Source organism: Coregonus lavaretus (genome assembly GCF_964263955.1).
Source record: "Coregonus lavaretus genome assembly, chromosome: 2".
In the NCBI taxonomy this organism is placed as follows: domain Eukaryota; kingdom Metazoa; phylum Chordata; class Actinopteri; order Salmoniformes; family Salmonidae; genus Coregonus; species Coregonus lavaretus.
Window position 1 is genome coordinate 12,947,209 of NC_139989.1, and position 14,857 is coordinate 12,962,065.

At 48.2% G+C, this 14,857-nt stretch overlaps 1 protein-coding gene across 1 annotated transcript in view; it reads left to right on the forward strand.

Annotated features, from left to right (window-relative positions):
- The window catches only part of prex2 (phosphatidylinositol-3,4,5-trisphosphate-dependent Rac exchange factor 2), a 215,923-nt gene that overhangs the window by 143,486 nt on the left and 57,580 nt on the right, over positions 1–14,857 (forward strand). Inside the window, exons 29-33 of the mRNA XM_084186138.1 lie at positions 1,078–1,168; positions 4,872–5,000; positions 12,905–12,946; positions 13,690–13,787; positions 14,013–14,159. Coding sequence (XP_084042264.1) covers positions 1,078–1,168; positions 4,872–5,000; positions 12,905–12,946; positions 13,690–13,787; positions 14,013–14,159 — 507 coding nt within the window. The remainder of the gene's footprint in view (positions 1–1,077; positions 1,169–4,871; positions 5,001–12,904; positions 12,947–13,689; positions 13,788–14,012; positions 14,160–14,857) is intronic.

Here is a 14,857-nt window from a genome sequence, read left to right on the forward strand (position 1 = left end):
AGTTGTCAAGCAGGTTTACACATTCAATTCAATCCAGTAGATTACGGAAGGGCAATTCTTGTACAGTTAAACATTATGCCATAGTGACACCATTCCTTCTTGATACCAAGCTCCAATCATTGAGACTTTGTCTAGGTAAATCTTTCTGCTACCTCACCTGTGCGTGCTGGTGTTAACTCTTCTGTTCTCTGATTAATAAGAGACCCTCAGGAATAGGAGACAGTGTTGTTGTGTGTCCAGAGATTTCTTAAGAGCAGGTGAGAGTTTGTCTCCGTGTCGGATGATGTCTTTTCACTTCAGTTTCATTTCAGCAAAATGACATGTTAACATGCCTCTCCTTCCTGTTGTGCTAAACCGGTCCAGACAGTTTTTCCCTCATATATAATTATATGGTATTTCTATTGTCAGGTCACATGCATCAGCACATAGAGGAGGGGCTTGGTAAGGTCGGGTGTCATTTTGCTCAAATTAAACTTAAGAGGTAAAATTAACATATCAGTCAGTAATGTCTATCCAAGACTATCTGCTAAGTTCCCCTGATTCAAGCCTTCAATTATGGAAAATACATTTAAATGCACCCAGCCAGCCATTTCACAGAAGGTATAATAGTAATAGTAATATATGCAAAACACAGACTAAACAAGCAAACCTCAGACCGACTGGACACACCCCAATAATGCCATACATTCTCGACAGTTCTGGCACGCCATTCAGGGAACGCAACATTTCTAAGTTTGACATTAATTAAAATGAAATTCCATGAATTTAACTGCCATCAAATCATGAAGAAAGAACTGGAAAAGCGCCATTACTCATACACAAGCAAACACCCCTAACACCCTGCTAACAGAACAAATATCATCTATTGGGTCTCATATGTAGTGTATATTTCACTCTCTGTCTGTCTCTGTCTCTGTCTCTGTCTCTCTCGCTCTCTCTCTCTCTCTCTCTCTCTCTCTCTCTCTCTCTCTCTCTCTCTCTCTCTCTCTCTCTCTCTCTCTCTCTCTCTCTCTCTCTCTCTCTCTCTCTCTCTCTCTCTCTCTCTCTCTCTTTGTCTTTCTCTCTGTTTCTCTTCAGGTGGAGTCCATCACCAGTCTGCTGAAGGGAGCGGTGGTGGCCAAGGCCTTTGAACAGACCAAGTGTTTCACGCCTGGACGAGGACTACAAGGTAAAGACGGAGGGTTTGTCTTTCAGTGTGCACCCTGTTAACTTTGTAGTGCACTACTTTTGACGAGGACTGCACGGTAAAGACGGAGGGTTGTCTCTTACATACAGCCGGGTCATACTGTCACTACTTAGCCTATGAATCTGTGAGATTTGGATGCACAACAGTTTTCAGAACCAAATAGGCCAGACCCTAGCCTACTGTAACAAGATGGGTTTGGTCGACGGAAGAAATCCAGAAAAAAAAATAACTCACTGGGGAAGTTTGCCTTTCAATGGGAGGAAAAACTCCATCCTTTCTTCTCCTCCCTCCATCCCCTCCCTCTCCACATGCATCCCTTTCTCTGGCATGGTGGTATATTGATTTTTTTCTCCTCCCTTTTCCTGTAAGGGCTGTTTTTGTACGGTTTTGCAGTGTTTTTGTAGTGTTTTTAGCTGGGGTGTAGCTGTGTTTATTAGGGCTTGCTCGGGTGCACAGTGGACCTTGGAGAAGTAAGATAACATTGGAGAGACTCCAGACCCAGAATCCATCCATCCCTCCATCCCTCCCTCCATTGCTCCTTCTCTCTAAAGAAAGAAAGAGTTTGAGAGGAAACAGGACCTGCTCAGAAAACACTGCAGCCTCCCTCGCAGGGCTGCTGCTTCCTGTGTGTGTATGTGTGTGTGTGTGTGTGTGTGTGTGTGTGTGTGTGTGTGTGCGCAGGCTTGCATGCATGCCCTCCACCCTCCATCCCTCCCTCCATCCCTCTGTTCATCTCTCCTATAACAATCCCTCTGTGCCCTCCTCTTTCGCTCTCTCCCTCCCTCCATCCTTCCCTTCTCTCTGTTCCTCTCCTAACCCTCTGTACCCTGCCCTTCTCTCTGTTCCTCTCCTATCCCTCTGTACCCTGCCCTTCTCTCTGTACCTCTTCTATCCCTCTGTACCCTGCCCTTCTCTCTGTACCTCTTCTATCCGTCTGTACCCTTCCCTTCTCTCTGTTCCTCTCCTAACCCCCTGTACCCTGCCCTTCTCTCTGTTCCTCTCCTAACCCTCTGTACCCTGCCCTTCTCTCTGTACCTCTCCTAACCCTCTGTACCCTGCCCTTCTCTCTGTTCCTCTCCTATCCCTCTGTACCCTGCCCTTCTCTCTATGCAACACCTTATATCTGGAAACCGTGCCACTGGCCTGCTGCTTACTGCAATTCCGCCCCAGCTCTAGTAGAGTACTGCTTATCACCCAACAGTGAAGATGACACCATACAGACCTACTGTACCTATATAATAGCCACAGTTGTCAGATCACATCATAACAATATACTGTTAAGTAAAATTTTTGGGGCTCAGTTTCTGCTTGTTTTGACTTTACCTTGTGTGGGTCCCAAATGGTACCCTATTCCCTATATAATGAACTACTTCTGGCCAGGGCCCTATATAGGGAATAGGGTGCCATTTGTGACGCATAACTTTTCTTGGCCTGAAACATTAAACAGCTTCTGTCAATTCTTTTGTTTTATCTCATTGTGTAGGAAGGTTTTCTGTTCTGGCCGAAGAACTTTACTCTCAGATAAAAATTGAATCTGGACAGGAAATGTAGCTGGAACAAAAGTTGCTATATTTAACCCTATCAGTTTCCTGGAGTGACACTATAAACCACTATAGTTTTCATATTCTGGCTATGAATCATGAATCTCCATTGCTGAGTCGGGACATTCTAGAGATTAGATGGTGTACAGTTGTTTTCATGAAAAGGAGGAAAATCTATTGTTTCTGTATAAATGTCATGGCCAAGGTTTCTAAAGGTTAGGTTTTGTGGGTTTCAAAGGCTACGTCCCAAATGGCAGGCTATTCCCTGTGTAGTGCACTACTTTTGACTAGAAATGTTGTCAGAGGTAGTGCATTTGTAAAGGGAATAGGGTGCCATTTGGGACACAAATAATGACTGTAGTGAATAATAAACTGAATTGAATCAGTCTGGCATAGCCCCAACCTGTGTGGTGGCCTGGGGCTATATGTATCAAGCGTTTCAGAGTAGGAGTGCTGATCTAGGATCAGTCCCCCCATCCATATAATGTTATTCATTGTTATCTAAAAGGCAAGACTGATCCTAAATCAGCACTCCTTCTCTGAGACATTGGATACATCTGGCCCTGATCTGTAGGTTATACCCCTCTACCACTCTCTCCTAAAAAGTTGGTTGTCTTTGTGTGTCTTTGAGGATATTTTATTAGACTTGGTGTGTGTGTGTGTGGGGGGGGGGGGGGGGTGGTTAGGTCCCCTATGTGTGTTTAGATATCAGAACCCTCCAAACACTTTGCACATTTCACGTTACATCTCTCTCCTCTGATCTGTGTCCCTCGCACCATGTGAGCACAGATGCATTTGATCTAGGAGGAGTGTGTGTGCGTGCGTGTGTGTCTGTGTGTGTGTGTTATGTTGATCCGATGAAGCGTATCGCCGGCGTAGTGTGTGTTGATAACACAGTAAATGGCAGAGCATTCCTCCTTCCTAGAGAAAAGAAACACAAACGCACACACCAAACACACTCACAGCCCCACACACTACACACACAAGGGAGACCAAATCCCTAAATGCCCTACAAGCCTCTAGTTCACCACCATCCTGTTATCACAGATTCAACCTCCCGTCTCTCTCCAAAATAAACACTATATCTAACCCCTCTCTGTGTGTGTGTGTGTGTGTGTGTGTCTCAGTGTTTACACCCTAGATTGATCTGCTGCCCCCCCCCTCTCAATTCAATTTCACCTCAATTTAAGGGGATTTATTGGCATGGGAAAAATATGTTTACATTGCCAAAGCAATGTCTCTCTCTCTCTCTCTCTCTCTCACTATCCTAATAAAGACTGTCTGTGTGTGAAGCACGGCTAGGACGTTTGAAGAGTAAAATGATGAGATCTGTCTGAAACTCTTTCCTCTCCTCCCTTCACCCCTCTCTTCTTTCTGATGAATAATGCAGGATGTGTTTGGCTACTCATTCTCCATTCCTCTTGTCTCCCTGTGTCTCCCTGGCTTTGAAGGACTATAAAGCCTCTCATGTTGTGTCTGGCCACCTAGCTTAGAGTCACATGAGGGATAAAATGGGGACGTGGGCAGTGTATCCCAAATAATGAGTTGACTAGTTACTTCTGCGTGGTGGCCTAAGGCTGGTTAAGAATATGTTTTTTGTTTAGTAGGTGGATCACAAGAAAGTATTTCAGTTTAGTGGCAGCAAACCCATGCCCTCAAGGCAACAGACTATGATTTTGGACAGTAAAGTAACATGTCTTAAAAAATCTCTCCTCTCCTATCATTCCTTGATCCCTCACTTCTTTCTTCTAAATGATGCGGGATACGGATTTATCTGTTTGGCTACTCATCCTCTATGTCCAGGGGATCTGCATTATAACCAGAACATGATACAAATAAGAATTCCTTACTTAAGGACACTTCAACTAGGCTCTGAATAAAGGTGTCCTACGCTGAAACATAAGCCTGTCGGTTTGTCCTGGAAATAAGCTCAAATCTATGCAGACACCAAGTGCTCCTTTTGTTTTTATTTTATTTGCCTGGATAGTCACCTGTTGGAAGTGTCCTGGGGTAAGGAATGTTTTTTGGATTATCAAGTCCCTCAGTCAAGAACCTGATTCCCTATTTGATCAAGCTGGGCTGAAGCGTGTTTGAGTACCCTTCCGTTCTCTGATTATAACATGTTGGTGTGTTGTGTCTGTCAGAGTTCCAGCAGGAGATGGATCCTAGGGTTAACTGTACCAAGAAGCTCCGTGTCCACATCAAGCAGGACCCATGGAACCTCCCCAGCAGTGTACAGGCCCTCACACACACCATCGCCAAGTTCGTAGAAGGTAAGATGCACACTCTGAGACCTTGAAAAAGCCTCTGTAATGAGTATGTCTCCATCTGCAGTAAAAGTCCACAGAGGTACTGTCAGATGAACCGATGTGGATGTGGTGGAGGAGTCAGGCGCAGGACACAGAGGCTTCGTCCAACAGACTTTACTAGTCAAAAGTGCAAAAATACAATACACGGCCTCGAAACAAACAGAGGCGAGTGAATACGTAAACCATGCGTAAACACTAAACAAACAAACAGAGCGTCAACACGCAGCTCCGAAATACAGGCAGACAACAACACACAATCTAACCAATACAAAACCGGGAACTTATAGGACACGTAATCAGAACACAAACAGACACAGGTGTACAAGACAGACCAAAGCAATCACACCACGAAACATTAAACGGTGGCAGCTAGTACTCCGGGGACGGCGAACGCCGAAGCCTGCCCGAACCAGGAGGAGGAGCAGTCTCGGCCGAAACCGTGACAGTACCCCCCCCTTGACGTGCGCCGACCCCGGCCTCGGGGATGGCCAGGAGGACGCGGACCCGGGCGCGTGGGATGCCCACGGTGGAACTCAGTCAGGAGGGATGGATCTAGGATGTCCCTCCTAGGCACCCAGCACCGTTCCTCCGGACCGTACCCCTCCCACTCCACGAGATACTGGAGACCACTCATCCGGCGCCTCGAGTCCAAGATGGTCCGGACCCTGTACGCCGGGGCCCCCTCGATGTCCAAAGGGGGCGGAGGGGTCTCTCCTATCTCATCTTCTTGGAGTGGGCCAGCTACCACCGGCCTGAGAAGAGACACATGGAACGAGGGGTTAATATTCTTGTACTCAATAGGCAGTTGTAACCTGTAACACACCTCGTTCAATCTTCTCAGGACTTTAAAGGGCCCCACAAACCGCCGACCCAGCTTCCGGCAGGGCAGGCGGAGGGGCAGGTTTCGAGTCGAGAGCCAGACTCGATCTCCCGGTGCGTACACCGGTCCCTCACTGCGGTGGCGATCGGCGCTCGCCTTTTGTTGACGGATGGCCCGCTGCAGATGGACATGGGCAGCGTCCCACGTCTCCTCCGAGCGCCGAATCCACTCGTCCACCGCAGGGGCCTCGATCTGGCTCTCGTGCCACGGTGCCAGGACCGGCTGATACCCTAAAACACACTGGAAAGGTGTTAAATTGGTGGAGGAGTGGCGGAGAGAGTTCTGGGCCATCTCTGCCCAGGGGATATACCTAGACCACTCCTCCGGCCGGTCCCGGCAATAGGACCTCAGAAACCTACCCACATCCTGGTTGACTCGTTCAACCTGCCCATTGCTCTCTGGGTGGTACCCCGAGGTAAGGCTCACCGAGACCCCCAAGCGTTCCATGAACGCCCCCCAGACTCTGGAGGTGAACTGGGGACCTCGGTCAGACACAATATCCTCGGGGACCCCATAGTGCCGGAACACGTGGGTAAATAGGGCCTCGGCGGTCTGTAGGGCAGTAGGGAGACCCGGCATTGGGAGGAGACGACAGGCCTTGGAGAACCGATCCACAACGACCAAAATGGTGGTATTCACCTGGGAAGGGGGTAGGTCGGTTACAAAATCCACCGAGAGGTGGGACCATGGTCGTTGTGGAACGGGCAGGGGATGTAACTTACCCCTGGGCAAATGTCTAGGCGCCTTACACTGGGCGCACACCGAGCAGGAGGAGACATAAACCCTCACATCCTTAGCTAACGTTGGCCACCAGTATTTCACGCTAAGGCAGTGCACTGTCCGGCCAATACCTGGATGTCCAGAGGAGGGTGATGTATGAGCCCAATAAATAAGACGATCACGAACCTCGAGCGGAACGTACGTCCGCCCCACAGGACACTCGGGGGGAGTAGGGTCGGGTACGCAGTGCCCGCTCGATTTCCGCATCGACCTCCCATACCACCGGAGCCACCAGACAAGACTCCGGCAGTATGGAAGTAGGCTCAATGGCCCTCTCCTCTGTGTCATACCGCCGGGACAGGGCGTCTGCCTTACCGTTCTGGGACCCTGGGATGTATGTGATCTTAAAAACAAACCGGGTCAGGAACATGTTCCACCTAGCCTGACGAGGGTTCAATCTCCTAGCTGCCCGGATGTACTCCAGGTTACGGTGATCAGTCAGAATGAGGAAAGGGTGTTGAGCCCCCTCAAGCCAATGCCTCCACACCTTTAGGGCCTGGACTACAGCTAACAGCTCCCTGTCCCCAACGTCATAATTGCGCTCCGCCGAGCTGAGCTTCTTGGAGTAGAACGCACAGGGGCGGAGCTTAGGTGGCGTGCCGGACCGTTGTGACAGGACTGCCCCAATACCGGTCTCGGACGCGTCTACCTCTACTTGGAATGGTAAAGAGGGATCCGGATGCGCCAGCACCGGGGCCGAGGTGAACAGGTTCTTCAGTTTGACAAATGCCCTGTCCGCCTCAGCTGACCACTGCAAACGAACCGGACCCCCCTTTAGCAGGGACGTAATGGGAGCTGCAACCTGTCCAAAGCCCCGGATAAACCTCGGGTAGTAATTAGCAAAACCCAAGAACTGCTGCACCTCTTTTACAGTGGTTGGAGTTTGCCAATTACGCACGGCCGACACACGGTCTACCTCTATCTCCACACCAGACGCGGACAACCGATAACCCAAAAAGGAGACGGACTCCTGGAAGAACAGGCATTTCTCTGCCTTGACATACAAGTCATGCTCCAACAGTCTTCTCAACACTCGGCGCACCAGGGCTACATGCTCAGCTCGTGTAGAAGAGTACACTAGGATGTCGTCGATGTACACTACCACACCCTGCCCATGCATGTCCCGGAAAATCTCGTCAACAAAGGATTGGAAGACTGAAGGAGCATTCATTAACCCGTATGGCATGACGAGATACTCGTAATGACCCGAGGTGGTGCTAAATGCCGTTTTCCATTCATCCCCCTCCCTAATGCGCACCAGATTGTACGCGCTCCTGAGACCCAACTTTGTGAAGAACTGCGCTCCGCGTAATGATTCTGTCATAGTCGCAATCAGTGGAAGAGGGTAACTGTACTTAACCGTGATCTGATTGAGACTACGGTAATCAATACACGGGCGCAAACCCCCGTCCTTCTTCTTCACAAAGAAGAAACTTGAGGAAACCGGGGAAGTGGAGGACCGTATGTATCCCTGTGCCAAGGACTCGGCTATGTAAGTCTCCATAGCCGCAGTCTCCTCTTGAGACAGGGGATACACACGGCTCCGCGGAAGTGCCGCTCCTGTTTGGAGATTTATCGCACAGTCCCCCTGTCTATGAGGTGGTAGCCGTGCTGCCCTCGTTTTGCTGAACACAAGTGCTAAGTCCTCATACTCAGGGGGAATGCGCATTGCGGGCACTTGGTTCGGACTCTCTACCGAGGTCGCCCCTAAGGAAACACCTAGACATTTCCCTACACACTGGGCAGACCACTCCATAAGAGCCCTCTGTTGCCACGCAATGGTAGGATCATGGGCGCTTAACCAGGGAAGCCCCAGCACCACGGGGTACGCAGGAGAGTCAATCAGATAAAACTGAATGATCTCCTCATGACCCCCCTGCGTCGTCATCTTAAGTGGTGCTGTGACTTCTCTGATCAGCCCCGACCCCAACGGCCGGCTGTCTAGGGCGTGGACAGGAAAGGGGGCTTCTACCGGCCGAAGGGGAATTCCTAACCTATAACAAAATGTCCGATCAATAAAATTCCCAGCTGCGCCTGAATCTACTAGCGCCTTATGCTGGGAATGAGGTGCCACCTGTGGAAATCTCACAGGAATACTCATGTGACCAACAGAGAGCTCTGGGTAAGTGGGGCGCCTACTCACCTGAAATGACTCCCCAGTGCGTGACCTGTTGTCCCCTCTCCCAGGAGACCCTCCCCAGCACCTGGCCGCGGTGTGTCCTCCACGGCCACAGTTGGTGCAGGGGATGGCCCCCCTCGGGTTCTCTCTCCTCCTCTCTCTAGCGCCAGCACCCCCGAGCTCCATGGGAATCGGCTCGGAGGTGCTGGAGGGTGGAATGGACGACCCCCACTCGGGACGTCCGCGGGTAGCCAGCAGGGTGTCGAGACGGATGGAGATGTCCACCAACTGGTCGAAGGATAGGTTGGTGTCCCTGCAGGCCAGCTCACGACGAACGTCCTCTCGTAGGCTACACCGGTAATGGTCGATGAGGGCCCTCTCATTCCACCCCGCATCCGCCGCTAGAGTCCGGAACTCCAGGGCGAACTCCTGTGCGCTCCTCTTCCCCTGTCGGAGGTGGAACAGACGCTCCCCCGCCGCCTTTCCCTCAGGTGGGTGATCGAAGACAGCCCTGAAGCGGCGGGAGAACTCCGCGTAGGTGATGGTAGCGGCGTCTATTCCCCTCCATTCGGCGTTGGCCCACTCCAACGCCTTGCCGGATAGACAGGAGATGAGGGCGGAGACGCTCTCGTATCCCGAGGGCGCTGGGTGTAGGGTAGCCAGGTAAAGTTCCACCTGCAGGAGGAACCCCTGACACCCGGCTGCAGAACCGTCATATGCCCTCGGGAGCGAGAGCCGAATGCCCCTGGGTTCCGGTGCTGAGAGAGGAGGACTGGCCGTTGGTGATGGGATGGTGTAAGAAGACGTGGGCACCTCCCCAGTAACCAACCGGCGCAGAGTGTTGGACACCTCGTCCATGGCGGACCCAAGTTGCCGGATCATGGTGTCCTGATAGCTGATCCGTTCCTCCAGCGACTTGGGTGTCGCAGCTGCTCCTGCTGACTCCATGGTTGGTGTGTTGTTCTGTCAGATGAACCGATGTGGATGTGGTGGAGGAGTCAGGCGCAGGACACAGAGGCTTCGTCCAACAGACTTTACTAGTCAAAAGTGCAAAAATACAATACACGGCCTCGAAACAAACAGAGGCGAGTGAATACGTAAACCATGCGTAAACACTAAACAAACAAACAGAGCGTCAACACGCAGCTCCGAAATACAGGCAGACAACAACACACAATCTAACCAATACAAAACCGGGAACTTATAGGACACGTAATCAGAACACAAACAGACACAGGTGTACAAGACAGACCAAAGCAATCACACCACGAAACATTAAACGGTGGCAGCTAGTACTCCGGGGACGGCGAACGCCGAAGCCTGCCCGAACCAGGAGGAGGAGCAGTCTCGGCCGAAACCGTGACAGGTACAAACTCGAAGCAGTGTACCATACAGTACACACAGAACATTGGACACAAAGGCCTTCATCCATACATTAGCCAAGTTGGAAGGTTAGTGCTGAATATGGTGCACACACACCAGATACAACAAAACTCAGAACACCACACCAGATACAACAAAACTCAGAACACCACACCAGATACAACAAAACTCAGAACACCACACCAGATACAACAAAACTCAGAACACCACACCAGATACAACAAAACTCAGAACACCACACCAGATACAACAAAACTCAGAACACCACACCAGATACAACAAAACTCAGAACACCACACCAGATACAACAAAACTCAGAACACCACACCAGATACAACAAAACTCAGAACACCACACCAGATACAACAAAACTCAGAACACCACACCAGATACAACAAAACTCAGAACACCACACAAGATACAACAAAACTCGGAATACCACACCAGATACAACAAAACTCGGAACACCACACCAGATACAACAAACTCAGAACACCATACTTTGGGCAACAAAACTCAGTACACCGCACCAGCTACATCAAAACTCAGAACACCACATCTTGGACAACAAAAGCACTACACACTTGATTTACTACACACAAAACTGGAGGTAGTTCTGTCTGGCCTGAAACCAAAGCAACTCTGGCCTACACACAGAACAGTTGCATAAATATAAAGGTCATAACAGTTTGAGATGAAACCACTAAAACGGAGTTATAGAGCAGAAGCCTTTCCCTGGTTAGTCCTTAGCACCCCAAATGCAGTGTCAGTAAGTATGCATACCCCTTGACTTATTCCACATTTTGTTGTTACAGCCTGAATTCAAAATATAATCAATATTTTGTATTTCTCACCCATCTACAAACAATAACCCATAATGACAAAGTGAAAACATGTTTTTAGAAATGTTTGCACATTTATTGAAAATGAAACACAGAAATATTCATTTACATAAGTATTCACACCCCTGAGTCAATACATGTTAGAATCACTTTTGGCAGTGATTATAGTTGTGAGTCTTTCTGGGTAAGTCTGTAAGAGCTTTCCCCACCTGGATTGTACAATATTTGCCCATTATTCTTTTCAAAATTCTTCAAGCGCTGTCAAATTGGTTGTTTATTTTTTATTTTTTCTTTATTTAACTAGGCAAGTCAGTTAAGAACAAATTCTTATTTACAATGACGGCCTACACCGGCCAAACCCGGATGACGCTGGGCCAATTGTGCGCCGCCCTATGGGACTCCCAATCACGGCCGGTTGTGATACAGCCTGGAATCGAACCAGGGAGTCTAGTGACGCCTCAAGCACTGAGATGCAGTGCCTTAGACCACTGCGCCACTCGGGAGCCCAAGTGATCATTGATAGACAACCATTTTCAAGTCTTGCCATAGATTTTCAAGCAGATTTAAGTCAAAACTGTAACTCGGCCACTCAGGAACATTTACTGTCTTCTTGGTAAGCAACTCCAGTGTAGATTTTTCCTTGTGTTTTAGGTTATTGTCCTGCTGAAAGTTGAATTCATCTCCCAGTGTCTGGTGGAAAGCAGACTGAACCAGGTTTTCCTCTAGGATTTTGCCTGTGCTTAGCTCCATTCCGTTTATTTTTTATCCTGAAAAACTCCCCAGTCCTTAACGATTACAAGCATATCCATAACATGATGCAGCCACCACTATGCTTGAACATATGGATTTGCCCCAAACATAAGAATTTGTATTCAGGACAAAAAGTGAATTGCTTTGCCACATTACTTTAGTGCCTTGTTGCAAACAGGATGCATGTTTTTGAATATTCTTATTCTGTACATGCTTCCTTTTTTTCACTCTGTCAATTAGGTTAGTATTGTGGAGGAACTACAATGTTGTGATCCATCCTTAGTTTTCTATCACAGCCATTAAAGTCATCATTGGCCTCATGGTGAAATCATGTTAAACACAATTATTGCACACAGAGGGAGTCCATGCAATTTATGTAACTTGTTAAGTACATTTTAACTTAACTAGGCTTGCCGTAACAAAGGGGTTGAATACTTATTGACTCAAGACATTTCAGCTTTTCATTTTTAATTAATTTGTTTAAAAAAATGTAATAATAATTTGACTTTGACATGATGTGGTATTGTGTGTAGGCCAGTGACCAATTATAAAAAATTTTGTCAGGCTGTAACACAACAAAATATGGAAAATGTCAAGGGGTGTGAATACTTTCTGAAGGCACTGTATATTAATCCAACATCCTGACACTATTTATTTATGTTGGAGTGTGTGTGTTTTGTGTGAATTAAGTGCGCATGTTTGTGCCTTAATCCCTGATCAGATGACTTTGTGTGTGACTTAGTGTGTGTGTGTGTGTGTGTGTGTGACTTTGTGTGACTTTGTGTGTGTGAGAGGAGAGTAGAAATAAGCAGTGTAATAGCATACTACAGCTTGGCTTGTTTACAATAGCCTAACCTCTCATGGTGATTTTCTCACCTCTCATGGTGCCAAGGTTTTTACTGTTCCATTAATACCACTGGGGCTTTGATATGACTATAAACACACACAGATTCATGTTATCTTTGTGGTTCAGTTATGATGTTAAGTCTCTACTATCTAGAAATAATGGGGTGGTTGGTGGGAGCCATCCTATCAGGTTTTATGGGTCAGAAGAACCAAAGTATCAGGAAGTCTCCATGGGAGTCTAACCTTGGTTTGTCCTTCACTATTTCAGAGGTGAAGACACGACTGCTCTTGGTCCTACTGCAGTACACAGGTTGGTTTTCCTCTCCTCTTAAATGCCTTGGATGTAAAAACAATGTACAGTTTATAGGGATAGACACACACACACACACACACACACACACACACACACACACACACCACAGTATCCTCAATACACACATCTACAATGAAACAGAAGAGTGAAAGTGAATTATAGGGACTAAACTACAGAACATCCACATAGCTCTCTCTCTACACAGTAATTATGACACTAGCTAAGTCCTCCTAAAATTCCTACAGGATTTTTTTGGGGTCTTGACAAAGTCCCTCATGATCCCATTACAGCACCCTTAAGAACACAGAATATCTCCCTATTTCTCAAGGTTATGGAGTGAACAGAAAATAATGTGGAGTGTAGGAAGCACATTATGAATTCTATTGGAGATTTCTGAACCCATTTTAAAATGAGTGGATTGCTTAACTTCTCCTTGCAGGCTATTTTTCAGGATATTATGGCGCCAGGCAATTATCTTCAGCTCGAGACCCACCTGTCTTTTGACTCCATGTATTTCAGATTCATGTTTAATGCCCAACTGACTTGAACGTTGATCACAATTGAACATTGAACTTTGAAAAAGTTTTGACCGACCCAAGGAGTTAATGTAATTTGTGTTCAGCATCGATAACAAGTTAATTTTCTCTCACACACCTCCCCTATCTCTGTCTCTTCCTCTCTCTCCCTCCCTCTCCTCTCCCTCCCTCCCTCCCCCTCCATCCCTCCTTCCCTCTCTCTAGACTCAGAGATCCAGTTGAGGAGAGATATGGTGTTCTGTCAGTCTCTGGTAGCAGCTGTGTGTGCCTTCTCCCAACACCTACTGGCTGTTCTCAACCAGGTAACAGAGTGTGTGCATGTGTGCCTGTGTGTGTGCGTTTCAAAATTGCTGTAACTTTCCCAAAATTCCCAGATTTTCCAGAAATTCTAGTTGGAAGATTCCCAGAATCAGGAGGCAATGAGCAGGAAGTCCGGAATCCGCCGGGAATTTGGGGAAAGTTACTGGAATTTTGCAACCCTACAGCTAGCTTAACCTTTTAACCATCCCTCCTTCCCCCCCCTCCAGACCCAGGGATCGGGCAGGGAGGCAGATCCAGAGGCCCCGGACCCCCAGGATCCTCAGGAGGCCCAGGAGGCAAGCCGACGGTGGCTGGAACAGATAGCCTCCGCTGGGCTACTTCTCCACTTCCAGTCCCTCCTCTCTCCCAACCTGGTGAGTGACTGGCAGACAGGCAGGCAGGCAGCTACCAACCATCCCTGGACACACTCATTGTATATTGAGGCTAAATATGATTGTTTTGCAACACAAAAAAGGCTAAGATGTTGCCCCCAAATATTCCACATCATTTAAAATACTCTGTTCGGCACCTGATTCAAAACTAGATTAGAATACTGCAGAGTATATTGTAAGCCAGCCACTAGAGCCCTGTTATTTCTGTACCAGAGGAGATGCTTGGTGGCCTCACTTCATCTCATCTCCACACCAAATCAGCTCCAAAACAAAGACACAAACAAACCTAGTGCTCCTGTGTGTATGTGACCGCCCGCAGTGGAGTTGGGTTGATTGTGTATGTGTGTGTGTGTGTGTGTGTGTGTGTGTGTGTGTGTGTGTGTGTGTGTGTGTGCATGCGCGAGTACGAGTGTGTACGTGCGTTCCTGCGTGTGTACTGGTCCGCCAGAAGAGGGGTGAGACAGAAGAGGGGTGAGACAGTGACGTTAGGTTGATTGTGGTTGTGAACAGCCATGTCATTGTACTGCGACTGTCCTCAGAGGAGCTTTGTCCTCTTGTTTAATGAGGGGAGTTGGCTTGGCCCTCCTAGTGTCCTACACCCAATACTGCACCTCCTTGGTTCTGCAACCCCACAATATGTAGCTCTGTAGTCCTGTTTAGCACTGCTGTGTTGGTACAGT